The sequence below is a fragment of the Pleurodeles waltl genome, chromosome 3_1, assembly GCF_031143425.1.
Source record: "Pleurodeles waltl isolate 20211129_DDA chromosome 3_1, aPleWal1.hap1.20221129, whole genome shotgun sequence".
Classification (NCBI taxonomy): domain Eukaryota; kingdom Metazoa; phylum Chordata; class Amphibia; order Caudata; family Salamandridae; genus Pleurodeles; species Pleurodeles waltl.
Window position 1 is genome coordinate 1,334,971,247 of NC_090440.1, and position 27,827 is coordinate 1,334,999,073.

General features: G+C 46.5%; 2 protein-coding genes across 2 annotated transcripts in view; one reads left to right on the forward strand and one right to left on the reverse strand.

The window, feature by feature from the left end:
- The window catches only part of LOC138285132 (palmitoyl-protein thioesterase ABHD10, mitochondrial-like), a 148,405-nt gene extending 140,358 nt beyond the window's left edge, over positions 1-8,047 (reverse strand). Inside the window, exon 1 of the mRNA XM_069224704.1 lies at positions 7,952-8,047. Coding sequence (XP_069080805.1) covers positions 7,952-8,031 — 80 coding nt within the window. The 5' untranslated portion in view covers positions 8,032-8,047. The remainder of the gene's footprint in view (positions 1-7,951) is intronic.
- A 16,190-nt stretch (positions 8,048-24,237) lies between these two features.
- TAGLN (transgelin) overlaps positions 24,238-27,827 on the forward strand; it is a 48,140-nt gene continuing 44,550 nt past the window's right edge. Inside the window, exon 1 of the mRNA XM_069224715.1 lies at positions 24,238-24,503. The gene's annotated coding sequence lies outside the window, so the exon portion shown is untranslated. The remainder of the gene's footprint in view (positions 24,504-27,827) is intronic.

Below are 27,827 nucleotides of genomic sequence, written 5' to 3' on the forward strand. Positions count from 1 at the left end.
CCAGGAAACATCTGGCTGTAAGGGTAAGTGAAAATTGCAAAATGCTCTCCTTGCCATGGGAGAGGACTCCCATGGTGAGGGGCCATTGTCTTTTTTTTCTTCAAAAAGGAATCCTGCTTTGTTATTTTCTTTTGGAAAATAACAGCAGGAACTGGTTGGCATACATATCCATCATACTTGACAGATCCACACAGCCAACTGCAAAACAAATCGTCAGGAACCACTGTAGTGAAAGGAATGGAGTAAATTACTCCATTGCCCTGACTGCCTAAACTCTGTCTGCCATATTATATATCGGCCCATAGTTCCTGGACGAGTGCATTTTTGATACTTGGTATCGTTAATGATGAGATATGTTGCAAAGTGCAGAACCACCCTAAAACCCAGCACCCACTGAGCCTGAGATGCCTCGGAAAGAGCCCTTACCTTGCAGAAAAGTTGCCCTCTTCAGCTCACTCTAGCGATGGGTTAGGGCCCCAACCACAGAACTACCTCCGGCAGCTTTGAAAAGCTAAGAGGGCTGCTTCGTTTGTAGGATCAGTGCTACTGCTTGTGCAGTGCTTCTGCTGAGCTATCAAAGGAGGTTAAATTGTGAAAGGTTCAAAGGAAAACAGTAGCAGAGCAGTTCAAAAATTTATCATTTCATGTGACATCACTTCCTTTGATGTCACATGAGATGTCACAGCTCCCCTGTTTTGGGAAACTTGAAAATCGACTCATTTCAACCTAACTTTACAGTCAGTGCTATTGACATTACCTAAACACTTACCTAAGAGAAAATAATTAGCCTTACAGTTTCAGAATGATTGGAAGAGGTCAGTAGTGTTCTCAAACAAATACCAAATATAAATAAGCTTGTGCATGAAATGCTTGCAATACATGCCATTCTTCCATTGGCCTGCCATTTAATAATAAAGGGACGATAAAGTGACAAGCATTGAATAGCCAACCTCTTATTATTAAACATTGCTGATAAAACCCAAAGACAGCTGCCTTTCAGATTAAAAAGAAAACATGACCCCCCCTCTAAAATTCAAAGAAATCATACCTTTGCAGTCTACGCTTCACTGAAACAAATTGTTCATTGTGTAATGTTCGAAAGGTTTAATTTTGCGAAGGGAGAAAAATAATGGAGAATGAGAAGTAATAGCTACTTAATTGTTACATGAAAGAGGAGGCAGGGTTGAGCGACCTGTATTGCTAATTAGATCTGTGGCTTGCTGGGATGGCGCCCTGGGCGGAAAGAAATGATGGGCAGCGGCCCATAGAATCTGTACAGTTTACTGCTATATGGAAAGGAAACGTAGCTGTGAGGAATAGGTAAGGTGAGGGAGATGACGGTGCTTGACTTGCAAAATAACACTACAGACACAGTTTTAAAAAATGGAGGCACAACATTAATATCTGAAAAGCCACTAGCCAAATTGCAAAGGGACCAGCACCATGCAGCTGAACTCATATTTAGCTTAAGAAGTAATAACCAAATTGTGCCTGCCTTCTGGTAAATCCATGGAATCTTGGTTAAAGAGATAAGTGAATGAAAGTCCATTTCCATTATCTACAAGTCAATTCAGTCACTCCCCGGGTACTTAACCCAAACCCTTTTGGTCTTCCAAATGCCAATACAAGCTCTCTCTCCCTAAATCTACTGGCTGCCTACTCGCATAGGCTCGATGTTCGGCAGATCACTCCATGTGCATAAATGTTCTCTATGGAATGCCCCATCGCTTATCAGCTCCCCTCCTCCCCTGCAGCCTTAACTCCTGTACACTGCCCCTTCTTGCCTTCAGCTCCCAGGGGACGCCAGTTCTAACTGCGCTCCTGAAAAGCAGCCATTTCCCCCGGCTTCACTGTCACTCCCTGAGATTTGGGATTATTTCACATGGGAAAAGGTGCACATCATCTTGTGCTTTCTCAGGGCGACCCATTTTCATTCTGCACATGGTAATGAGCCGCCTGGCTTTGCAAGCACAATTAGAAATACTCTGCGCACACTACCCCTTACATCCATCTTTCCCCTCAATACTCAACTCTTTTGCTCTCCCCTTTCCACCAAATCTCTCATCTTATTTCAACTTTTTTGCTCATTCTGCCTCTTTTACATCACAATCTCCTTTTCCCCAGCCTCTTCTTGCTAGTTCTGCCCCTCTTACATCCACATCTTCCCTCCATATGTTGCTCTGCACCACTCTTCTTCCCCAGCCTCTTACCTTATTGCAGCTGTTCTCTTCCTTTACGTCCACCTCTCCCCTTTCAGGCTCGTACCTCCAAATGTTTTTTTACATTTTGCATGGATTCTGCACCTCCTAACTTAATTCTGTTTTGCATGCTATTATAGGTCGGCAAGCCACGAAAACTTGAGCCAGGCCCTTGGCTCCGCTCAGCTCAAGGTCCTGTTGGAATCTCAAGCCCAAAATGAGCCGAGCTTTCACAGGAGGCAATGTGGCCTAGTGACTACAGCTGCCCACTGTGCATCAAGGAGAGCCAGGCTTCAATCCCGGTCTTGGCTCAGCATCCTGTGAATACAGGCAAATCTATGCGCTGGACAAAAAATTACAGTAGGCTGTGTCTGTTGTGAAGCTCTCTTATGTCCATGGCCAACATTCATGCTAAGTAAACCTGCCAAAAGTACAATGTGGCCCGAGTCTGTGCACCCAATAATTAAAGATAAAGCATTACGCTTTAAATCCATAAAGAGATAGGTACCCATGTAGTGGCTGAATTGCACAGCGAGAAACTGGAAAATCTAAGATCAATCCCGGTTTCCCTGCTTGACCACTTTGTGTGATCCAAGGCAAATGTTTTATTTCACCAGCATCCATTTTCTTCATTATCATACACCAGAGCACATTCAAATATGTGCAGTCAGAGTGTGTGCTGTACAACACCACTTGTATTTGATGTTATGGACTGTAATTTATCTGCATGTTAAATACGAATGTAGCCCACATACAGAGTACACCTGAACCTTGAAATGCCACTGGAAGTTTTTGATTTTGCAGTCGCTGCGTTTTCTGCATTTTCATGGATTTGCCAGATTTACCACACAAGCCATCCGCTGCATAATCTGCAACTTTTAACCAAAAAATAATATTGTTTCTAGCTCAAACATCACTAAAAATGCAGCAACACTTGTGTTGCTTATTGCTGTATTTGGGTGAATGACAAAATAATTAGGTAACACTGTCACAAAATGTGCCGATTATGCCATGTAATTTGCCTTTTCTCTCCAAATAAGTTAGTAAACATTATCACTTAATTTGGTCCTGTCCCGCCACAAAATTCCTGTGGCCCTGCTCTTAATTCACTAATGCCATTATCATCAGGGCAGGAGCAGTAAGGTTTCTCAGTTATGTTTAAAAACCTTCACTTTTACTAACCACATCTCAATGTAGTGATATATTACCAGGTAGTAAACTAAAACGCTTCTGTGTGTTAAAGAAATGTGCTTTTTGAATTTTGATGACACCTGTTTACTTTGTCTTCATCTTAAGTGATAAGACATGATTCTTTCTTTTGTTGTGAGCTGTGCTGGGCATCCTGCTTTAAATTCACGCTGAGCAGGGCTCAGTTAAACATCTGAGGTTACTTCAAGCACCCCTCTAATTGCCGTTACCATGCAGATGCAACAATTACTTTTCTGAAGCCCATTCAGACCACGGCTGTGAGGCCTAGAGGCAGGGGTCTCCTCCCTTGGGCCATGCAGCACTGCACCATTGCCGCTCCCTGGGCCTCCTAACACTGTAGTCTTTTTTAAGAAAGTGCGGATACCTTTAGTTGTGAGCAGGAGCAGGAGCAGGGCCTTGGGCAGCTGCCCACACTGCCCATGCCTGGCCTGATTTATTCAGCTTAGCTCCATCCTGCTGGGGTTAGTGGCTGTAATGGATGAGAGGGAAATGGGAGGTAATAGGGGAGGGCTGATGGAGTGTTGAAATCTGTTCATACAGCATGTTAAACAATTAAAAATGTACTGTATCCTGAATCATTGGAGCCAAGTGAGAGGGAAGCTACTGTTTGCATGACCTTAAAGCAGACAGTTTTGTGCTCTCTTCCGAAAATTGTGGCTCCGGAACTTGGCCCAGCTCCCCATGCCAAAAGCATCCTTGAGGTTAAAGTTATTGACTTAACCACCGCAGTTGCAGATGAGTTCAGCAAGGTGGGATCGGGTCTATTCTTCTCCATGCCAGCTTATGATACAGCCACCAGGCTCTGAGAGCTGAGACTCAGGCCCATATTTATACTTTTTTAGCGCCGCATTTAGCGCCACTTTTTGACGCAAAAGCGGCGCAAACTTACAAAATACAATTGTATTTTGTAAGTTTGCATCGCTTTTGCGTCAAAAAATGACGCAAATGCGGTGCTAAAAAAGTATAAATATGGGCCTCAGTGCTACAAGAGAAACCCGACCCCCGCAACAGGTCTGGAATGTGCGGCCAGGGAGAGACTAGAAGCTAAAATCAGCCTTGGCAAAAATTTTCACACCAGTTGAGGTGGATGAGTCACTGAAAGCTTGAGCCAGCTGGAGCCTGAAGCCTGGCTCTGGCTCAGCTCGAGGTCCTGCTGGAACCTTGAGCCCATAATGAGCTGAATGTTCATGTGGCTTCTGCCTGCCTTTCACTACACAGGATGTGGTCGTAATGGTCAGAGCTGCTGACTGTGGAACTGGAGAACCAGTTTTGAATCTCAGTGTCGGCTCAACATTCCATGATGGTGCCCATGTAAAGCGCTCAAACAGCCTTCAGGTCGAGTTTGCGCTTTATTTTGAAAAGTGCACAGAGGTAAAAACAAAGCCTTAGCAGAAGGAAATTTAAATAAATACCTATTTATTGGGTGATTTGTACAAGGTGATACCACAAAACCTGGACACATTGTAGCTTTCCTGTTTAAATAGTGTTATCAGGCAAATGATTTATTTAACCAAAACTCTTTTTTTATTATTATTGCGTGTGAAAGTACTTTAAAATATGTGGGTTCAGACTTTCAGATGTACAGAAACAACACTTTTAATAAGCACTTCTCATGTGCCCTGTGTCAAATCTTCTACATGTTAACAAAATACAGTTTTTCGAATTTTGAAGAGACTCTATCCTATTTTTCGTCAAGTTTGTTGTAGCAAGTATTTTCAGGGCAGTGGAAACTCACCTGTATGCCCGCCAATCTAAATTAGGTGGGTGTGCCCGTCAATACCCTATCCGATGGACGACCACGTCCATGCCTTACTACTGGTCTCTGCATAAGCAAATCAAAGGCAACCAGTGTGGCTGCTCTTAAAATTACTGTGCTCCCTAAAATCCTCTTCTTATTTCAGACCCTACCAGTGGAACCCCAGTGGACTCCAACGAGAAATGGAGCATATTGTTTGCATTGAGGGATGCTCCTGCATGCAGAGGGAACAGTGTTACCGACCCCTTGAGGAGATAGGCCTGGGCATCACAAATCTCCTCCAGTACTTTCAGGCAACACAGCTCTGCTATATGGTAGAATGGATCAGCGAAGAATCAGAGAAACATTGTCTGTTTATGGAACGAGCGGTTGCCGGACAGCCCTTATGGAGAGTCCCCTTCCTGTGCCAGGCAGCCAGGCCAAGAAGTCTTTACACTTCTCCCATCACCAAAGTTATGATGGAGGTCTGGGATAAGATAGGAGCTTGTGGGGCCTGTCCTCATTTCCCTCCCCATTAATGCTGATTACAGGTAACCCAGACTTTACCCTGGGTCTCAACCAGACGGCATATCAACTGAGGATGTTGCTCCATAGGCCATATGTTTGATGAAGAGGGTCCCCTTCCCTTCAATTTACTTTGCACCAATTATGCGCTAATTGGAATGGAGAGGTTACAAGGTCTCCAAGTTTGGCACAGGTTTACACATCCGATGGTTCCTCCTGGAGCACAGTGCCCCCTTATGCCCTTCGAACGATAGCTGTTAAAAAAACCTCAAATAGGGGCTCATTAACAGAATTATACAGCATTTTATGACAGGCTACCTGACTGATTAAAACAGCGAGTCAAAAGAGATGGGAGCTAGAGCTTGGGCGACAATTAAAACAGGAGTTTGATGAGGTCTACTAAGGAGAACGGCATGCAGCCCTCAACACAGCTATTGTTGAAACTGCCACTAAGATTGCTACATACTGGTACCTCACACCATTGCGCTCAAATAGGGGGAATCTCACACACAGTGCCAACTGCTGGCGAGTCTATGGCTCACTAGGGATCTTGCTCCACTTGTTGTGGGACTGCCCTAGACTTACCAAGTACTGGGAAATGATCCTTGGTGACATTGACCTACACCTAAACACCCAACTGCCCCTCTTCCTGGCCTATACAGTCTCAGGGCTCCCTAAAGCACTCACCTTCTCATTGAAATCCCGCAGAGGACGACTTAGTCCTTAGGGGAGGCCCTCCAAAATGTCCTCACACACTAGGGCAGGGGGCGCACTCCAACATGCCAGCGGTGGTTGCACCGACATGTATTGGGGATTTACCTTTTTGTTAATCTATGCACCTTCATTTTGACTTTCACTATTATGATATGCACAATAAATCACCATTGAACACAGATACTGTACATGTGATTTTAATACAACATCAACAGTTGTTATGCTTGCCAACTGTGGTTTGGGCATGTTCCCCTGCATCGAACAGCCAGTGTAATGGACATCAGAGGGATGCACCCTCAGCAGGAAACACAGTATTACAGACATATCACAGGCCAGATGTAAGTGAGTGTGAAATCCAGAGTAACACAAGTGTATAGTCAGTATTCCAATCTGCAAATGGAGCATGACAGAGAGTACCATCAGGGTGAAAGGCATGGTGGCATACTAAGGGCACTTAGAGGTAATAAAAGTCATGGCCATGGTAGACTACCTAATAATAAGGGTCACCCTCATAGGAACTATACATCACCATGTACAGGATCTTCACATTACCATACCATATCTACATATGCACTTATCCCATAGAACACACAAATAACATCACAGAGAAACACAGTACTGAAACAATACACTAAAATAGGCCCCATAACTCTAGGGTTGTCACTCTCCTTTGTCAGTATATAGTGACCTGCAACTTCGACAGCAACGATAGTATGCAAACAGAGCTAGGCCATAAAGTCATCACTAGGTACCCCACCCATTGTGAAGCCACAGGGCATGATGCTAACAGTACAAATGGGCCATGTAATACAACTGTCACATAATACACCATTGCACATCCCCCCACCCCCCACTGGTACTAGGAAGGGATGAAGCCGACACAGCCCCACTTATATGAAGGAAGTACTAACTAGGTACAACACACTGTACCTACATGCATATTATCAGCTACCGGCTGGTTCTACTCTCATGTCTGTTAGCAATTACCAGTATCTAATGACAATGAATACCTCAAGCATAGGTTGAAGAGGCAAACAGCACATGGCTACATCAGTGAGTGGAAGGAAAAGAGGATAGCAGGAACCAAAAAACATACCTCAATACTGATTGGACCATTAACAGAAGTGTATGTCAGGATCTGATGTAACTATACACGAAATAGCTGAAATATGGTACTGTACACTTTACTAATTATCAGTCTGCATCTACAACTCACACATAGGCATTGGAGCACATGACACCACCACAGATGAATTATCAACAACAATGAGGGTCCCTGTTTTAATGTAGTAGCTAATCCAGGGAAATTAACAATAAACATGTAAGTATAGCTACTCTTCAATCCTGCTGCGTAAATATACAATATATGACAAAAACTGATAAATATATACTTTTGATGAGTAAGTCGAAAAATAATTATTTCACAAACATGTAAGTATAGCTACTCTTCAATCCTGCTGCGTAAATATACAATATATGACAAAAACTGGCAATTATATACTTTTGATGAGTAAGTCGAAAAATAATTATTTCACAAATCCTAACATACATATGTGTATATACCACTTACCTTCTGTCAATTAGTACAGTGTCTAAAGGCACACAACATGTACCTACTAATACATTGGAACAGCCATATATTTCCTCCATTGTTTCCAGGTCTACTATGGATGGTACACTGGTGGGTATCTCACTCTTCCTCATGGCAGCATTACTATGTTGAGAGAAGGGAGTATACTATGAGTTATGCTGTATGCACACATCTATTACACATTGCATATTACCTGACACCTAACATATGTAGAGAATGCATAGCACTTCTGACATATACAGTACAGCCCATGGATATTCATCGAGACCTGCCTCATTGTTGCACATTGACTTACATGCAAATGGAAATGTAGAATGAGAGTAATGTTAGTGTACAAGTGTGTAACACTTAGCTGACTTGTACTATTTCCAAATAAGTATTGTAAACTACCTATATCTAACCATGGCCTATGTACCTCAGAGTTGCTATACATAGTTAGCACCATATATACTTCCTAATCACGTCATTAAGTGAATATATGACCATAATGTTGCACATACATGATAGCACTACATACATGAATACTGCTCTTGGGGTGGAATAGGTGTACGACGCAGATAAGTAAACACATCCATTGAAAAAATGTCCCCAAAATGGCAAGCGCCTGACCTATTGTAATGGACAGGTGAAAGTGACCTGTGTCCGCTGGCGGAAGTCGTAATAGTGGTAGGTGGTCACAACCGCCACGCAACTTGCCATTGGATAACATTGCTGCCTTTGGTGGACTTGGGCCAATGGCGATGACTGCTGGTGGTGAGCATCCTGTACGTGACGATCGTGACCTCCATTTTCTGCTGTTGCCAGCAAGACCTCCACAACGTGTGCTGCTGTGTACTGGCTCTGGGAGCCATCATGCCATGTCCTGCAGGTGAAAGGGCCCCTGCCTTAACACCGGAAGAACTAGAGAGGCTGGGGGAGGAGATCTTACCCCTACATGAGCAGATGTATTGGGCACTAGAGGAGCTGATGAGTACTATGCCATTGTCATGTGTGATAGATGGTGTGTGTGCCAATGCATAGTGCATGTGCATTAGTGTAGGTGACAATGCATGCATATGGCATGATGTGTAGGCGTGTGTGCTGAGAGGATGGAAGTCAGTGGCAAATTGTTGTGTCTGTTGTGCACGGAAAAATCCTATTGTTATCGTGCCAGTGTGCATGACTTTCTCTTTTTGTCTGTGTCACCCATGCAGGTGAACGTCCATCAGAAGAAGGGGATCTTGCATGTCATCGCCAAGCAAGTGCAGATCCTGAGGGTCCATATCCAGCGGAGCACCCATTGCAGAAAGAAGTGGAAGGACCTGAGATGCTGGGCCTGGAAGGCCGCGGAGGCCCAGTTGGGGATGTCCTCCCAATGATGGAGAGGTCCCCATCAGACCTTGACCCTCCTAATGGCCCGCATTTTGACTATGGCCTACCCAGAAGTGGGTGGGCGTTTGAGGGCAGCACAGCAGCGACAAGGGGGTAAGTACTGACAGAACCCATGTAATTTGCTCTGATAGGTTGGTGCTTTCTGTCACACCTTAGCAGATAAGACACTGTAATAGGGGTATATAGACAACTGGGAATATATTGAACTCTATTTTCCTGACAAAGAGATGGAGATCTGGCCCCAGGCTAGCGCATGTGTATGTTGTCGGTCAGGTGTGTCAAGGTACATCTATGCCTGCATGTGGAAATGTACACTGGCCAGTGCCACATGAGTTACCCCACCCAGGTGTATACATGTCTGTGGGCTGCTGTTTCATCCCACCAGTCTGGTATATGCTGGTCTGTATATGTCAATATAGGGGTATGTAGCTCTATGGTGTCAGCCCACCTTGCTACAGTGTGCCAGACATGTGTGGGACAGGACCTAGTTAGGTTTTGTTCAGGTACAGGTATTGACTCCTTTTGAGTCTGGCATCTCAGTCAACAGGTATGTGCAGATGTGAGCACTACATATGGGTTAGTGGTGCTGGCCCATTGTTTTTTCATGTGCATAATATGGGGTATGTGAAGGATGTAACTGAAGGACATCCAATATGGGTGTTTTATCATTTATATGTGGCCTATCCATGCATTACCAGGCCACTGAAATGTGATCTAATCACTAGTGTCCCAACGGCTTTGTTTCAGTGGCGGTAAGTGATTAGGCAGTCCTACCCATAGACAAAGTGCAATGTCCATACAATATTTGCAATGCCCTACCAATACTAGCGCATCATATGATAATATCTGCCTACATCATGTCACAATGGTTACTTGGGGTCATATCTTGTGGAGTGGAACAATCCTTGTTGCCCTTTCCCTAGTTGAGGTGGACAGGAAATACTATGGGGTCACTTTTGACTACGAGCTGTCATTGTTTGGCTGTAGTACTATTTGTCATACAGGTGTTGTAGTTGTGGCATATATTGTAAGTGCAATGGCAGCCGTGGATCCATGTGTGTGCATCATGTGTACATGTGTTCTCAGTGGGATATGTGTGTTGTGTTGACCTATGATAGTAGTATTCACATGTCGGGACTGGTATGAGTAATGTGGGATAACTCAAGTTGACATTTGGTGGCTCTGTATATGCATGTCAGGTGGAATATGAGTGAGCCTAAAAGGTATTAGTTGGCTGTCCTATGTTTACTTGTGGTTACAGTGCTCTCTGTGATTGTCAGTGGGTGTATCATGTGTGCTAGGTAGGCCACTCTTGCAGTACATGCATGTATGGTGTGATGTGGAGTATCTGTGTATGGAGACTGCAACTAGGCCTCTAGCATTTGATACATGTAGTGAAATTGCTGGTCTCCAGACATGTATTGTAAGATTCAGATGACATCTGACAGGGACTGCAACACATTGTATCTTCATCATGGATTGTATCCATAGTGTAAGATATGTACAAAAGGTTCAGCTAGGCATGTGATAGCAATGGCAGGAGCTGTGTAGTTAGTCAATAAAGTTGTCTTCACCAGTATGGTACATTCCTTATAGACATGGACATGTCGGGAGTTGAATATGAACATGCATGATATGGTGTTATCTGTCCACTGCTGTTCCTTATGGTGATAGCGGATATATGACCTAGATGAGGACAGTTGTTCAGCTTTAGCAAGGGCATGAGGTGCATGCTGATATAGGTTTACAGGTGAATAGATGGAAGGGTTCAGTTGTGGTACCTCACATGGATCATGATAGGGTTGAGAGATCTGACATGAAGGGGTGGGTAGCAGTGACATGTTGTGACATGAAGTAGAATTGTGGTATTCCATATGGGAATCTATGGCCAGGAGATGTCTACCAACAGTTGGGCATGTTGTTATGTGTGTATGTGAAGAATATGATGACTCTCTCTTTCCCTCCTTCTGTCTCTATTTGTGTGCATCAGCACCAGCATGCGAAGGAGACGGGGCACAGGTGAGTGGGGAAGGTGCCGGCCACCCGACCTTGGGTGCTGAGACCACCAACAGCGAAGGACCCACTGGCCCAGAGGGTGAGGAGAGAGTGCCACAGGAGAAACCAGAATATCATTATCTTCGGAATCCTCGTCCAGTGGACACTCCCTGGCGGTGACGGACCCTTCTGGGACCACCCCAGCACCATCTTTGTCTGCCACCCCCTTTTCTTCCGCCACCCTCCCTGTCACTCCCCACCCAGTTGTCTGTGCCTGCTCGCCCAAGAGGGTGGGTGTCTCCTTTGCCGCAGGCACCTCTGCCCCTGCCCCAGTCAGCCCTGCCACCCTCAGTGAGGAGTGTATTGACCTCCTGAGGTCGATCTCTGTGGGTCAGTCTACCATTGTGAAAGCCATCCAGGGAGTGGCAACTCAAGTCCAGCAGAATAATGTGTTCCTGAAGGAAATTCATGGTGCTCTGGCAGGCCTACAGAGATCCTTTCAGGCTCTGGCCTCCACCCTTTGTCTTTTGTCCCCCCCTCCACCTTCCTCTTCCCAAACACAAACCCAGCCAAAGCACACAGGCAGACCAGCATGCATCATCCACCTCAACATCCAAAGATAGCTTAGACAAACACAAGCACCACAAGAACCACCACCAGCATGCACAAAAACAACACCTACCTACAGACACAGCAACAGTCACTTCCTGCACTGACACCCCACCACTCCCAGCACCTCAGACACTACAGACATACCTGCAGCTGCCACACCCACATTCACCGATCCATCCACAACTCCTATCCTGCCCACAGTCAGCGCAATAGCAGACCCTCAGACATTCACCCCAGTCACCATCCGCAGCCATCACCACTAGAGACACACCTACATGCAGCACATCCAGCATGCCTGCAGTCACCACCCCCAACAGACAGTCACCCATCCAACACAGGATCTCCCTGCATCTCCACCACCCCTCCTCCCAAGGCACATAAACGCCCACACTCAACCACCCAACAGACACCCACAAGCATACCTTGTTCCCACATGCACCCAAAACATCTACCAAGACACCTCTTACAAGCACTAGCTCTCCCTTCACTCCCAAACCCTTTTGACATGGCAGTCCCCGTGTGAGTAAGAAGCATTTCCTATCTGAGTTTTGCCTTTTCCCTACTCCTCTCCCACTTTGTGATACACCTAAACCATCAGTGTCCCTCCCCAAGTCCAGCCCTTCCACCTCCAAGACCTCTCCTGCCCCCCTGCAAGTTTTCATGCCCCTCCCCAGCCAAGAAGTCAACCCCTTCTAAGAATTCCCAACCCTCCCCTAAGCCTCGACCAAAGCCCCCTCTCTCAAACCCAAACCCAAGGATCCCCCTCCCAAACCTAAGCCCAAACCCCTCCACTTCGTCCCCACCCAATCACTGAGGTACCTGCCTGCCCCCTTGATGCTTTGTGATGATGATAGAACTTGATACTGGCATGGTCACTCTGAATGTAGCCTTGTTAGACAGTGAAATGAAGCATCAATCTAGAAATGGCGTGACACCCCCCAAAGGGATTCAAACATGTTAGCCTGCATTTGCAATCCCGAGTAGACACAGCTGACCTGATTACAAAAGTTGGGAGGAAACTATTACCAAACAGGACCATTTATGTTAGTAATCCGGTCTATGAAGACTTTTTTATATTGTACAAATGATTAATGGCTGGCTTAATGACACCTTTTAGGACACTGTTGCATGTTGCATGTTTATAGTTGATACCCTTGTCCTGGTGTGTCTACTCGTTGCTCTTGTGGGATTTCTAGGCATTTCACTGCAGAGCGAACGCTAACACACTCTTGACACAGGTATTTGCCCCAAGGTAATTTCCGTCTTTTTTTTTTTTAATGGTGGTGCCTCGCCCCTGTGCCCCCACTCCTCTCCCCACCCTACACATGGGCATTTCACCACCTCACACTGCAGCACTGTTTAATTAGGCACTGCAGTGCAAATGGCAAAATGTTAATTGGCAAACTAAACGTAGCACAATTATCGCATACCTCTTGTGGTATACACAGAAAAGCCTAGCGGGCCCGGGTAATGCAAGTCCATTTTTAAGGATTTCTGGGGCCTGGGCCAAGACTTACTTTGGGGCTTCATCATCATAACAACTTTAAATTTATTACACATTTTAAGGTAATTCAAGCACTCATAGGGACAAACAATAGGGAATTAAATGGTATACTTGTAGGAATGGTGGCATGCAAAAACAGACAAGTCCCAATTTGCAGGGGTCCATCAGCCTAGTGGTTCCAGAAGAAAGCTGGAATAAATATCTGGAAACACATTTATTATTTTGGTTGGATGTATTTTTTAAGTCTGACCTAGAGACAGCTTTAGCTGATTTTCCAGACCTATTATTATTAATACATCAACGTATTAATGTAGAGGATAAAACATATAGAGGAACTTTAGGTCAGCACCCTATAGGTATTGCTTGATGACATTGTTATTCACATTCAGGTTCAGTTCACAGTTGGCATACAAAGAGTAGACAAAAACAAAGAGGGGGAAGAAGGTTGTGAGGCTGGGTCTGTCCTCCTTATAGCCTATATAACATTACAAAAGAGGCCCAGCTAAAAGAACTACCACAGGATGGACAGGAAAAGGGATTTTCCTGTTACAAAAACTCTCACCCACCTGGGTTACCCCTTGGTGGCATGCTTCATTATTGGGTTTTTTCCTGTCCGCAAAGGAGAGGAGAGTGCTACGACCTACGGGATACGTGGGAGCACTGATGTAGTCTTGTCAGTGAGAATCACAGAAGGAGTAGGAGTGGTGGGGTCTTGGGTGAGTTACAAATACCTGTCTCCTAGTAATTGCAATGACTGAATAGATCTCTTGGAGGCGATATGATTAAAAAGGGGCTGTGGAAGTGGGGGATGTAATGTACCTGACATCCTAGTCTACATGTTTTGGAACCTTACCGCTAGGCTCCTCTTCAGGGCCAAGGTGGACTCCCTGGTGCCACTCCTTGTTTGACTACCTCTAATGAAAGCATAAATAATACATGCTCTGTGATATGGTGCAATTCACCTTATTAATGTGGGGTCATAAAATGATACCTATCGTTTTTGGTGTCCATCATTGATACCTGTGGAAATACAAGAGAGGAATAGTTATCATAGCCCCCATCTGTAATGGGCCACTATATGTTGTTTGTGGATGTGGTGCCATCTATTTGCAAACTGCACCCCACTCGTGGGAAACGGCAGTCATGAATATCAGGACTGAGAGACTAAAGTACTCTCACAATCAACAGTACAAGACATACTACATTTAAAGCTTTTAAACACATGAAACACACCAAACAGCACACGTGGTGCATGTGTAACCTACTCTGTAGTATTTGGATTCTCATATCATAGCTCCTCCGGGAGGGGTGTGTGCTTGTAGTCACACCCTAAAGATCTGGCAAAGTTTTGGAATCGATTCATCTTACCGTATCTGTAGCACAATGTAAACAATGTTCAAAAGGCACTTACTTCCTCAAAGCGACACTCCCGCTCTGTACCTAATGCTCACCTCCCCGGGGTCTGAATCTTGAATGCTCACATGGGAGCCGAGTTCAAATGTGCAGCAGCTCTTGCATCTCAGCACGCTAAAGCATGCAGCACTAGACCGCTAACTTCCCCAAGATGACGGCCTCCCATGGAACGAAGTGGTGGTCTGCGAGGACCCTAAAAGTAGGTATCCCTTGTGGGTGCCTGTAATTGCACGTAGGTCATTGAGGCTTCATGGGCTTACAGAGGCAGAACTGGAGATTTCCATATCATTTTGATAATTATTTGGGAATTTCTTTATTGTATTTAACGAAGGGTTACTCGTTCCCTTCTTGCTGTGATGGTGACGTATATGTGAGTGGCTAATACTTATTGTTGAGGGTTTGCTCTTTGTGACACTATGGAATGTAAAGGAATGAGATGGACATAGGACCTTTCGCACTGCCTAGGTGTACCATTCATTTCAGGAAATGTATATCCGACTAATGATTAATGTGATGTTAATTCTTCGTCAGCTGGCTCAAAGGTATGTTCTCATTGAGGCCAAATTGGTGTGTGCATAATTTATAAACCCATTGTTGTTCTTTTTCGAACAGTGCAGACTCACAATTAATCTCTTTATGGTGTTCTAGGATAACCGACTGGTAATCCTCCACTGTGTGTGCTTTCTCTTTGAAATGAGTGGAAATTTTAGTCGTAGCCTGCCCACATCTCAGGTTACTACGGTGTTCGCAGATGCAAGTCTTAACCTTGCAGGTGGTCATCCCCACATAATGTAGGTTGCATGGACAAGTGATCATGTATACTACTCGCTGCGTGTTACCGTTGGGGAAGTCTCTAATGTCCCATGTTGTGCTGTTGTTACAGCTGACCTGTTTAGAGACCTTTGTTAGATGGCACACACTACAGTTCCCACATGGATAATGTCAATCGGGTAGTGGTAGGTAGTTGATATCTTCTGGTTTACTATGAAGATGGCATTGGCGGTTGTGTACAAGCATGTCTCGAAGACTCTTTCCCCGTTTATGTGAAAACTTGGGTTTGAGGATATTTAATGAGCCACTATTGAGGATGCGCCAATGTTTGTTGATGATCTTGCTTACTTTATTGGAGGCCATGTTAAAAGTTGTGATACATATCGGTCTTTCCTCCTTCTCTTTTTGGGGAGGGATGTCCAGAAGGGCTTCTTTGTTGTTATTGCGAGATCGCTTCATGGCTCGATTGATTATTCTTGGGGGGTATTTCCTAGCCTCCAGTTTAGATGCTAGACTCTTGGCTTGTTTTTTTGTAATCTGATATCTCTGAGAAATACCTTCTCAATCTGAAAAATTGTCCAAACGGTAGGTTCTCTCTCAAATGGCAGGGGTGAAAACTATCAAAAAGAATAAACAGTTTTTGGCTGTTGGTATACATAGAGTACAGACAATGGGTCAGCCATTGCTCAGTTAGACTTGTCAGTAACCTTTTGGATCATCCCACTGGACAGATATTTGGTGCGTGGGCTATCAGTCATCCTGAGTATTAGGGTTTTATCCCATTACATCAGAGTTCGCATCACTTGCTGGAACAGAAAAGGTAAAGAGTTTGGGCCTCATTTACAAGGTTTTGGCGCAGGGCAGCACTGCAATGATTCTTGCTGTGCTGTTCTGCATCAAGAAAGGGCAGAAATGTGCCATGTCTATGAGATTCAGCGTATTCCTATCCTTTTTCCCTACTCTGGTGCGCAGTGGGCTGTCATGCACCAATGCAGGCACCTTAGCTGTGCCTGCGTTGTCGAGATGGTTGTTTTTGTGCAGAAGGGAACACCTTCCTGCACAAAAACAATCAAGAGAGGTGTTTTCTTCTTTGTATGTGTGCTGCAAAATGCAGCACACATACAAAAAGATTTTTAAAAAGAGGAGAAATAAAGGTATTTCTCCTCAGTGCATCTCCTTTACGCCTCACTTTTGACACATCACCAGGTTTACAGAACCTTGTAAATCTGGGCATGTATCAAGAATGTGTCAATGTGGGTGTTATGTGGGAACACCCACCATAACGCCCAGGGCAGGCCTCCCTATCACAGGGTGAGGCAATGCAGCCACTTGCGCTGCGTTGACTCAGTCCATATCTACATATCTACAAGGTCGTGAAAAGTCACACAGGGTGGCTTCACCTGGCCTTGTAGATATGGCCCTGCAGTGTGCGCTGCCTGACCGTCACTAACAGAGACATTCCGGCGGCGCACAGGGGCTTGTAAATACGCCCTTTGTTTGCAGGTGCGCTGCATATTGGCTTTCAAAGGCGCTCTTTTGTACAGAACAAGTGATGAGGTAGGATTGAGCAGCTCAAAACACGCCCAACAGAAGCGACTGCACTAGTAAAAACTCATAAGTCCACCGCACCTCAAACTGAATGGTATTAAATAACCTTAACCCCACAGTAGCATGGTGCCCTAAGTGGATCTTTCACGTCATTAAGAGCACTTTTCAGAGCACCGCCTGGAGCACTGGCTTATGAACTGCTCGAATGAAATAAACATTGGCAAAGCCTGATAAAATGAATTCTATACGTGGTGGACGTTAAGGTATATTGCTGCGAAATGGCACATTTGTTTCTCCTATAATACACGACACCTCTTTTTTTCTATTTTTCATAGCAATAAATTACAAAACTTAACAGCCCACTACTACAATGAGATTCTCTCAGGGTTCTTACATTCATGAATAGGTAGCTCTTTCTCAGACATGCTGTTCTGATTTTATAACGAATAAAACTGGACTATACATCCCAGAATGCAGAGGAAACACCTGAACCGGGTTCGTTATTCACGAACAGGCCTCGGAAAGTGGAAGGGCCTGCATTATTCAGGAAATGTAGTGGAACAAGAAATCAATGTCTGTACATTCGGTGTAAGCTTGCCTGCACAATTTAAAAGTGATGTTTATTGAGGTTATCTTTAAAGTGATTTCAGACACGCGGGTGAGTACTTGACCTTCTCTAAAACAAGGTGTATAAACAGATTTGAAGGCAGGGGAAATAGCAGAAGCGCTTAAAATGTCTAAAACCGTTGCTCCACGAGAAGTAATTTCCGATCACCTACCTAGGAGCCATGAAAGAGCTTTTAGGTGTCTGAGGTCCATTCGTGAGTAGCTCAGTGAGACCATTTTTTTGCTTTGTATTCTGGGACTTTTAATCTTGCTTTTAGTTTTATGATGAGGTACACTGCACTCCGAGCCTCAGAATGCAAACGAATAACCCGGATCAGATAAGTTACATCAGCTCCTGCGAACCTTTGGAGTTGTGTTTTCGCCGAGCAATGACCATTAGGTAAAAAAAAAAAAAAAAAAAAAACACCTGAGGATGGATGGTGGAACACAATGACTGTAGTAAGGAAAGAGGCATCTGAGAAATAGAGACTTCAGGTAAGTAACTGAACCATCACCTTCTTATCTTTTTCTGTTTCAGGTATTATGGTCTTAAAATCTCACACATATTCTACAAACGCCTGGTAATCCTCTGCTCAACAAACCAACTAACTGCAGAAATGAATGTCATCTACAGTTTACGAAAGGTGCCAAATTTCACTGGTCGAGGCAGCACTAGTCAGGCCAGCCCTGTTTTATTCTCAGAACTCTGGGACCTGTAGCCATGGTGTTATACTGGGTTAAATATGACTATAAGTCCCAGATTCCAAGGAAAAATCAAGATTGGCCTTATTAATCGCATGTGGACTGACCGGGGGGGGACTTGGCAGCTATGGTTTACTGAGTGCATGCAGTTAGGGTTGCCACCTCAGCCTGTTTTTACTGGATTTTCTATGGAGGCCAGCAGGAAAAGATGTGGAGCCTACATTCAATGCAGCAGATATGATCTCTGATCCAAAAACCCTTGATTTGAGTTATTTGTGTTTCACACTATTGAGGGTGATGGACGAGCCCTTTACTAATGTAGCTGTCCTCACCTCTCTCCCCTAAGGAACCACTTCCATCACAGTTCTAGAGGCCATCACACCCTTTGTGAGCTTCCGCATATATGTTGTTAATTGTGCTCCGCACTGTTTGCTCTCCGTTCACTCACCTACTGCCACTCACAACTCACCTGCAGCATCATTCACTAATGCAATATAATGACACTTACTCAATTGCCATAACAATTATTCACACGGAGACACTGTACCATAACTCAGCCATTGACGTCATTCAACCACTCACACCAGCAGTTAGCAACAACATTCATCCACAGACACAAAACACCAGCACCCATTAGTAACAAATTCAATTGCTCGCAACTTTCACTCAACATCAGACATTTACATTACCTTTCACTTGCAGATTCTCCCATTGGGGACAGTGCTGCTATCTTGGGCCAATGTCTGTGGTCTCTGTATTTAGAGACATTGCTGTCACTGGTTTCGGAGTATAACAGTATTAAAGCATCCCTGTGCCTGCATGAGTGCCATATCTGTTCATCCGTGAACATCACACATAATTTACAGATATCAAAACAAAGAAGCATGCACCTTAAAGAGCCAAGACCTATTGGTTTTCCCAATGCTTGGTTCTTTTCTTGAAGCAGAAATATTTAACATAGAATTCAGTGTCTAACCAGTCAGCTCCTCCCACTGTAGGAAAAACACAATAAGAGTGATTTGGTGAACTATTGCCGAATATCAAATAAGACATGCACAAGACGCTTGAAATTGTAGTTTTAAATGCTGGATATTGGTTACCAGAAGTAAAGCCCCCTTCACATCTTGTATTCTCTCCGCAGCAGGGAAATTCCAAGCACTGCTCTGAGGATTTTCACCATTCCTTCGGCTATAATCTTTTCCTTACTTCTCTTCCCCGCCTTATCCCTCCTTTCCATTTGTTCACTTCTCTGGCTAGGCAGTGGCTCCCAGCTACCCTGGGCACAAGAAATGGGAGGGGATTGGAGACAGAAGGACAGGGAGGTAAAGAAAAAGTAATAGTAAACGATGTGTAGTAGAAGTAGAAAGGAGGCAGAGGTGGACATAAGGTATAGAGATAAGTGAGGTATGGAGAGATGTAAGGTAGAGAGAAAGAAATAACAGTAAGAGAGGTAAAAGTACTGGCGAGGTTTTAGAGAGAAGAGATAACTAGAGATGGGAAGAAGGAAAAGCAGAAAGAGAGAGAGATGTGGCTCACCAAGGGATGAGGCAGAGAGAGGGGTATGTGTAGAGAGAAAGAGATGCGATAGAGGGTGTGAGCTGACAGAAGGTGTTCATAGACGTGAGCGAGAAATGATAAAGAAAAAGAGGTAAAGAAAGAGAGGCAGCGAGAACAATGAAGGGTTGAGAGAGAACAGGAGAAGGAGGAAATAGGAAGGGGGTGTGGAGAGGTGAGGTAGCAACCGAATGGTGAGATATACTGAAAAGCTAGGTACTAAGAGAGAAGGGTGACCGTGGAGAGAGAGTGATGTGAGCTCGAGAGAGAAATGAGTAAGAGAGGTGTGGTAAAGAGTGGTGGGTTCAAAAGTGGTTGGGGCTGAGAGAGGTGAAGGTGGGATACATAGAGATGAAAAGAGGGGTGGAGAAGTGAAGTGAGGGGGTGAGATTGAAGGGAAGGTGAAGTACGTGGAGGTGACATACAGCGAGGTCAGCACTGAGCACCTCGGGTAAGGGTAAGCCAGGAGTATTGGGCATATTGATAGACACATATCGACAGCTTGAAATTGAAATTATGCACTTTTGCACTTTATTGTTTTGAAGTTTTCTACCATAGGTGTGTAGGCCTGGGTACAGGCCTTTCCATCTCAGAAGTGTGTAGGCCTGGGTACAGGCCCTCTCTGTCTCATAGGTGTGTAGGCCTGGGTACAGGCCTCTCTGTCTCATAGGTGTGTAGGCCTGGGTACAGGCCTCTCTGTCTCATAGGTGTGTAGGCCTGGGTACAGGCCTCTCTGTCTCATAGGTGTGTAGGCCTCGGCGCAGGCCTGCCCGTCTCATAGGTGTGTAGGCCTGGGTACAGGCCTCTCTGTCTCATAGGTGTGTAGGCCTCGGCGCAGGCCTGCCCGTCTCATAGGTGTGTAGGCCTGGGTACAGGCCTCTCTGTCTCATAGGTGTGTAGGCCTGGGTACAGGCCTCTCTGTCTCATAGGTGTGTAGGCCTCGGCGCAGGCCTGCCCGTCTCATAGGTGTGTAGGCCTGGGTACAGGCCTGCCCATCTCATAGTCTTCCCCCTTTTTCTGGGTAGATGTGGCTAAAGCCCTGCAAGCCTGGAATTGCTATTTCTGACTCTAAACATGTTTGGCAACGCAATTTATGGTATTTGCACGATGTACTGTTTAATTTTATGGCAAGGCACAGAGGCCAATATTATGCATATCCTTTTTATTGCCAACTCATAGCAGCAACTTGAAGTAACTTAGAACAAGAATCTTCAGACATTCCATTCCCTTTTATAAACCTGTCAGGCAGCCATCTTCCTTTCTTTGTTGCTGCTCACTGAGGTATAAGTATCGGTTTCGCTGTATTGATTTAAGAGTGATAGTTTGATTTTTGATCATTATTCTTTGCTGCTATTGTGTCAACTGGTTTTGGCCTTGGGGAGGCGAGGCATGTTTGGGATCTGTTTGGGATATACCTCGAGGCCAAATCGATTGACATTATGGCCCGTATTTATACTTTTTTTAGCGCCGCATTTGCGCCGCTTTTTGGCGCAAAACGGCGCAAACCTACAAAATACAATGGCATTTTGCAAGTTTGCGCCGTTTTTGCGTCATAAAACGACGCAAATGCGGCGCAAAAAAAGTATAAATACGGGCCTATATACTTCTGCACTCTACCCTCATTTATGTTTTCTAATGCTGTAAGACCTTGTTTATCCAGACCTGATTCAGCGCTCATCTCTCAATTCAAGGTGAATACTAAGTGACATGATATTTAAAGTTTGCACAACGCACTTTCCTCTTTCCCATATGCACTTAAATTCTATTTAATTGTTACAATTGTATTCATCGCTTCTGACTTGGGAGGGGTGAGTGCATATGTATCTTGTGCATTGATTCGTGTTTTTTATAATTTCCCTGGAGTATCTTTCTATTTTGTCAACACTGTATTTCTTCGATATTGCTGATGTGTTCACAGGGCCATAGTTTATCATTACGTGAACCTGGGGACCCACACTGAATCATTATTGGAATCCGGGGACCCCCACTGAGTCATTACTGGAAGCCAGGGGACCCAATATGTTTTAATAAATTAATTTTCTAAGTAGTCGTGACCCCCCTGAGGAGGCTTTGCGGACCCCCAGGGGTCCCTGTTTCACAGGTTGGGAACCACTGCATTATATGACAAGCAGGGCACATGAGTGGCACTAAAGGGGCAGTGGAAAGGGAGAGGAATGTGGATTAGCAGGGGTACTAAGAGAAGAAAACGCACATTTTGGAAAAATAACCAACATTTTTGAAGACTTTCAAAGCAGAGAGGGAGTGTGTGTGTGTGTGTATATGTTTGTCTGTATTTATGTAAAAATTCCTTGTGAATCACACCCGACTGAAAGCCCCTGTACCCAACTATTTGCCAGAAAATCCTATAGTAGGTGTGCAGAAGTGCGCCAGCGGCCATAGATGGGAGGGGGAGCTTTAGTGAAGCGAGGTGCGGTACAAAGAGTAGCGCTAGAGAGCTACAGTGTACGCAGAGGTGAGTATAGCAAGGGGTAAAGGTGGAGGATGAGGTACCAGAGGTGAGGTAAAGTATGGAGAGACCTAAGCCAGAAAGTGAGTGATGAGAGTAAACAAAGTAGGAAGAGGGAAGTGTAGAAAGAAGTGAGGTAGGGAGGGGCCGAGGATTTAGAGACTGCAGGGAGACGGAATGCGCCAGGATAGAGGTAGAGACAGACCAAGTAGAGAAAGAGCCGTGAGGGAGAATGAGGGCAGAGGTCGAGCGAGCGGCGAGGTAGTGACAGCGAGGTGAGTTACATGTAGACAGAGGAGTAGAGAGTGAGGTAAAGAGGGGCGAGAAAGGGAGCTCGAGAAGAGGGAACGAGCGATAGGTGAAGTAGAAAGAGGTAGACAGGTGCGGGTGAGGTAGGGACAGACACGTGGATGTAGGGGTCGGCAAAAAGAGGGCGAGAGGTTGCGACCGAGACAGGCCTAGCCCTTTAAGGCGGAGGCCCTCAGCAGGTGCCCCTTTCCCGGTGGCTTGAAACAGCTCGGCGTGGTACTGGAGGTATGAGTGTTCTGTGGGCCTAGAAGACATGTACAGGTGTGAGGGTCCTTGTGGGCTTACATGCACACGTTACCTATGATTTGGCTTGCAATGCACGCCTTAAATGGCTTTTTCCGGAGAGGTACTGGATTGAAACATTCCACAGTTATGATGTCTTTATTTTCTGCGTCTTTGGCTCAGACCGAGGGAGATCGCGGTCTCTAAACTCCCCCGCGCCGCCCGCTCTCGCTCTTGGACGAGTGAATAACAGCTTCGGACGCGAATGTTTTCTTTCTGGGGGGAGCACAGTCACTGGGGGCCTGTCGACCTGTACAGGAGCTGAGAGCCAGCTCATTCATAAGGGTCACTCCCAAAGCATCCCATCCTGGGGGCACCTCGGTTCCTGGAGGGCATGCAGGGGCGCAGGGGCGCAGGGGCGCAGGGGCACAGGGGCGTTGATGTGGAGGTTCTGGGCTCTGGGGTTGGGGGGAACCTAGCCCTGGGATAGGTCCTATGGCATGAGTTGCAGGGGCAGGAGGCGGCAGTTTATGGGGGGAAGTAGGAGAGGCCCTCCAGCAGGGGACGAAGGACCTGGGAAGGGAACCCTTGGAGCCCAATGGGGAGGAAGGGGGGTGGGGGGGAGCGAGGCTACTGTAGACGCAGGGGAAGGGATGGGTGCAAGGGTGCGAGGATCTCCCAGCCAGTGGTTACAGGGGTAGTGAGAAAGAGAAGTAACCCTGGTCGAGGATGTATAAACATGGAGGGGACCCCTGGTAAGTGATGGTGAAGGAGGGGGCAGTGAAACTCGGAGCTTGCGCTTACGTGCATTATTTTGTCTTCATTTCTTCATAGTGGATGATAGCTTTCCTCGGAAGTTTAGGTCACCCTAGTTTTGCCTCGAACTAAGAAGATTTATTTTGTGTTGTGTTTCTATAGCGCCACGAAGCCAAGTCGTAGGTTCGCTGTATGAATAAAATGAGCATAGCATAGATTAACAAGGAGTTGTTTAAGGAGACTGGAGATGGACCCCTGACAGAAGATGCTGAGGCTGGGATTACACCCTTGGCAGGGCATGCTGAAACAGGGGCAGGGTGGAGACCCCTGGCACCGCCGGGAGAGACTGAGTTGCGCCTCTGTCTATAAAAGGACTTGAAGCAGCGGATCAGGGCTCCTCGGGGCTGCCAGCAGCCCTTCCTGCAAACATCTGGGGAATGTTCTAGCAGAGAGGGAAGAAAGGGCTTTTAGTCACTGTCTCTCGCGTTCTTCCTTTCCCCAAATAAGGTGCCTGCCTCCAGAACCGCTGCCCTTAGAAGGGACAGCTTCCCCCCCTGCCAGGGGAGGAGTAGATGGGGCAGGGACGGGTGATGTCACCCCCAGAAGCCTCCCTTTTAGCTGCCCATCCACCCTCAGACTGGGCACTTTGAGGAGTTCAGCGGCTGAGTGAGCATCCTTCATCCAGACTGAGCCACCTTCGCGTAAGTGCCACCTGAACCGGACTTTACTGTATTTGATGGGGAGCGCAGGTCAAGGGGCATGTGGCTGCCAAGAGCGCTGCTGAGCAGAGCATCACACTGAAGGCACATGCGCATTTGGCAAGTTACCTGGCTGATTGCTAGAAAAGGCCAGGAGTGAACTGGGCACGCATAAGATGTACTCTAATGTTTACCCTGGAGCCTTCTGAACCAGGTCACCTAGGTTTGAATCCCCACTTGACCACGCTGTGTAATCCTGGGAAATTAATATTTGTCTCCTTTCCTTTGGTTCCACAAGTTACCAGAAACGGGGGTCTTGAAGGCACAGAGTGGCAAGTGGGCGCTAGACATGAACAGGTAATAATTAGAGAAGCAGCTGCAGGGTTTGTGGATCCACTTCTGGGCGAAGGTTTCCACGGAGGGTCTGCTGGGATCGGTGCCTTCTCCATAGTGGCCGCGGGGCTTCTGTTAGTACTTACAGGGGCTTTAAGGTCCTCTTCTAATTAAGCACACCCCCGCCCCAGATACAGGGTCTGAGGGAAGGTAAATAGCAAGGATGTGGTACTGAAGGGTTGTCATAGCTAGATCCGGTACTTAAGGGTGGCAGAGCAGGATCCGGTACTGGAGGGGTGTCAGGGCTGGATCCGGTACTGGAGGGTGTCAGGGCTGGATCCGGTGCTGGAGGGTGTCAGGGCTGGATCCGGTACTGGAGGGTGTCAGGGCTGGATCCGGTACTGGAGGGTGTCAGGGCTGGATCCGGTACTGGAGGGTGTCAGAGCTTAATCTGGTATTGGAGGGATGTCAGGGCTGCATCCGGTACTGGAGGGGTGTCAGAGCTGGATCCGGTACTGGAGGGGTGTCAGGGCTGCATCCGGTACTGGAGGGGTGTCAGAGCTGGATCCGGTACTGGAGGGGTGTCAGGGCTGGATCTGATAATGGAGGGGTGTCAGGGCTGCATCCGGTCCTGGAGGGGTGTCATAGCTGGATGTGGTACTGGAGGGGTGTCAGAGCTGGATCCGATACTGGAGGGGTGTCAGAGCTGGATCCGGTACTGGAGGGGTGTCAGAGCTGGATCTGGTACTGGAGGGTGTCAGGGCTGGATCCGGTACTGGAGGGGTGTCAGGGCTGGATCTGGTACTGGAGGGGTGTCAGAGCTGGATCCGGTACTGGAGGGATGTCCGGGCTGGTTCTGGTACTGGAGGGGTGTCAGGGCTGGATCTGGTACTGGAGGGTGTCAGAGCTGGATCCGGTACTGGAGGGGTGTCAGAGCAGGATCTGGTACTGGAGGGGTGTCAGAGCTGGATCCGGTACTGGAGGGGTGTCAGAGCAGGATCTGGTACTGGAGGGATGTCAGGGCTGGATCTGGTACTGGAGGGTGTCAGAGCTGGATCCGGTACTGGTGGGGTGTCAGGGCTGGATCCGGTACTGGAGGGGTGTCAGGGCTGGATCTGGTACCGGAGGGTTGTCAGAGCTGGATTCGGTGCTGGAGGGGTGTCAGGGCTGGACCAGGTACTGAAGGGGTGGCAGAGCTGGGAGGGCAGGGGCGCAGCAGGTAGTTGTGGTAAGCATTGTGATGCATGGACTGGCAGGTTGGAGTTTTTCTAAGGACACTGGGCTCTCATACCGTCTAGAAGGATTTGTACCTCCTCGAACCTCGAGGTGCTGCCCCTGATGGTAGCTCAGAGGAAGCCAGCTGAGTTGGTGAGAAAAAGTGCTTCGAATCTATTTGGCGCTAGAGAGACCTGCTTTTAGAGTGCACGAGGCGCTGTAGTGCTTTAGCCTGGAGACCTCCCTATTTCAAGGAGCCTTGATGGTCGCTAGAGCTTCTCGCCAGATTGGAGACCGGCCGGAGAGGCTATTATCCCACAACCTGCCAGGATGTTCTACTGTGGAGCCTGTTTGTGGCAAGGTGGATGTTTGTCCAGCGCCTAATCCGCCCCAAACGAAGTTTCAAAGCACCGAGAGGGAATAGCATCAGAAACACGAGAGGCTCTTGGGTGGAGGGTGTCAAAATGAGGTTCTCCTGAGGCTGGAAACCAGCGGAGGAAGGTTGCCGTGAGAAGAGACGAGGATACATACCCAACCGCTGAGGCTGTCGATAACACGCCATGATGTCTCACCGAAGGCCACTTCAAAGCGCTGAGAGGCAACAGAATGGACAACATGAGAGGCAAGACAGAGGCGGGTGGTATGGCGGTGGTTCTCTAAATTATGCGGTAGACTAGCTTGCAATGTTTATAGTACATATTAACATTGTCTGAACAAAGGGTTCACCAAATGAGTAGATACACGAATACAACAATAAGCAGCAGTAGGGTGATCAGTCAAACTTATCACTGCGTTTCTTAGGAACTTTTGATCCGTTTCAGCTAGAAACAAACTCTTTCTTGTTAAAAGCTGCAGATTTATGCAGCAGATGATGGATTATATGGGGAATGCGACAGATGGGAATTATGTGGAAATGGCCGCACCACCAAAATCATATAATTCCAGTGGCCCTGCTCTTATTCCAGCGGTTCCGTTCCATCCTCGCTCTAGTCACCAGGGTATCATCCTCCCCTCCCCTGCCGCATAACTTCATTGGTCCTGGACAAGAGTCTTGCACGAGATCAGATAACTGTGGTGAAGCTGTTTCGGGGGTCCTTCACGATCTCAGCAGTGGGAGGGATGCTGTGACTAACCCGCAACACGCCACCTTGGCACCATGTGAGGCCGACCCGGCGAGAACTTAAAACTCCGCAACGTGACTCATGCAGGCTGTGGTTTCAGTGAAGCCAGAGTACTTTTGGGGGCTGCAATCTTACATTAACGGGTATCCAGGAACATCTATTGTGGTTTTCAAGAGGCTTCCAAACCGATGAATGAAATTACCACACAGAGATTAGCATGTCTGTGCACACACGACAGGTCAGTGTGCCGCGCGCACGCGACAGCTTTAAATCCGGGGAACAAAAGTAATGCACATTTTATGAAACAATGTAGGTGGGTGGCAGGATGGAGGCGAGAAGAATTTAGGCCTGATTTATGAAAAGTTTGCGCCGCCTTTACGTCATTTTTTTTTACGTAAAAGCGGTGCAGACTTACAAAATAAAATAGTATTTTGTCAATTTGCGCCGTTTTTGCGTCAAAAAAATGACGCAAAGGGGGCGCAATCTTTTGATAAATCAGGCCCTTGATGCGGAGGGGCAGGAGTCTTGAGGGGTGGAGAAGGCGGGAGAAAGGGGCTCATCTTTACCCAGGCCTTCGGTTGTAAGGATTTTAGGTGTGTGTGTGTGTGTGTGTGTGGGGGGGGGATAGAGGGAGAGCTGTGATTTGTCTGGGACAGCC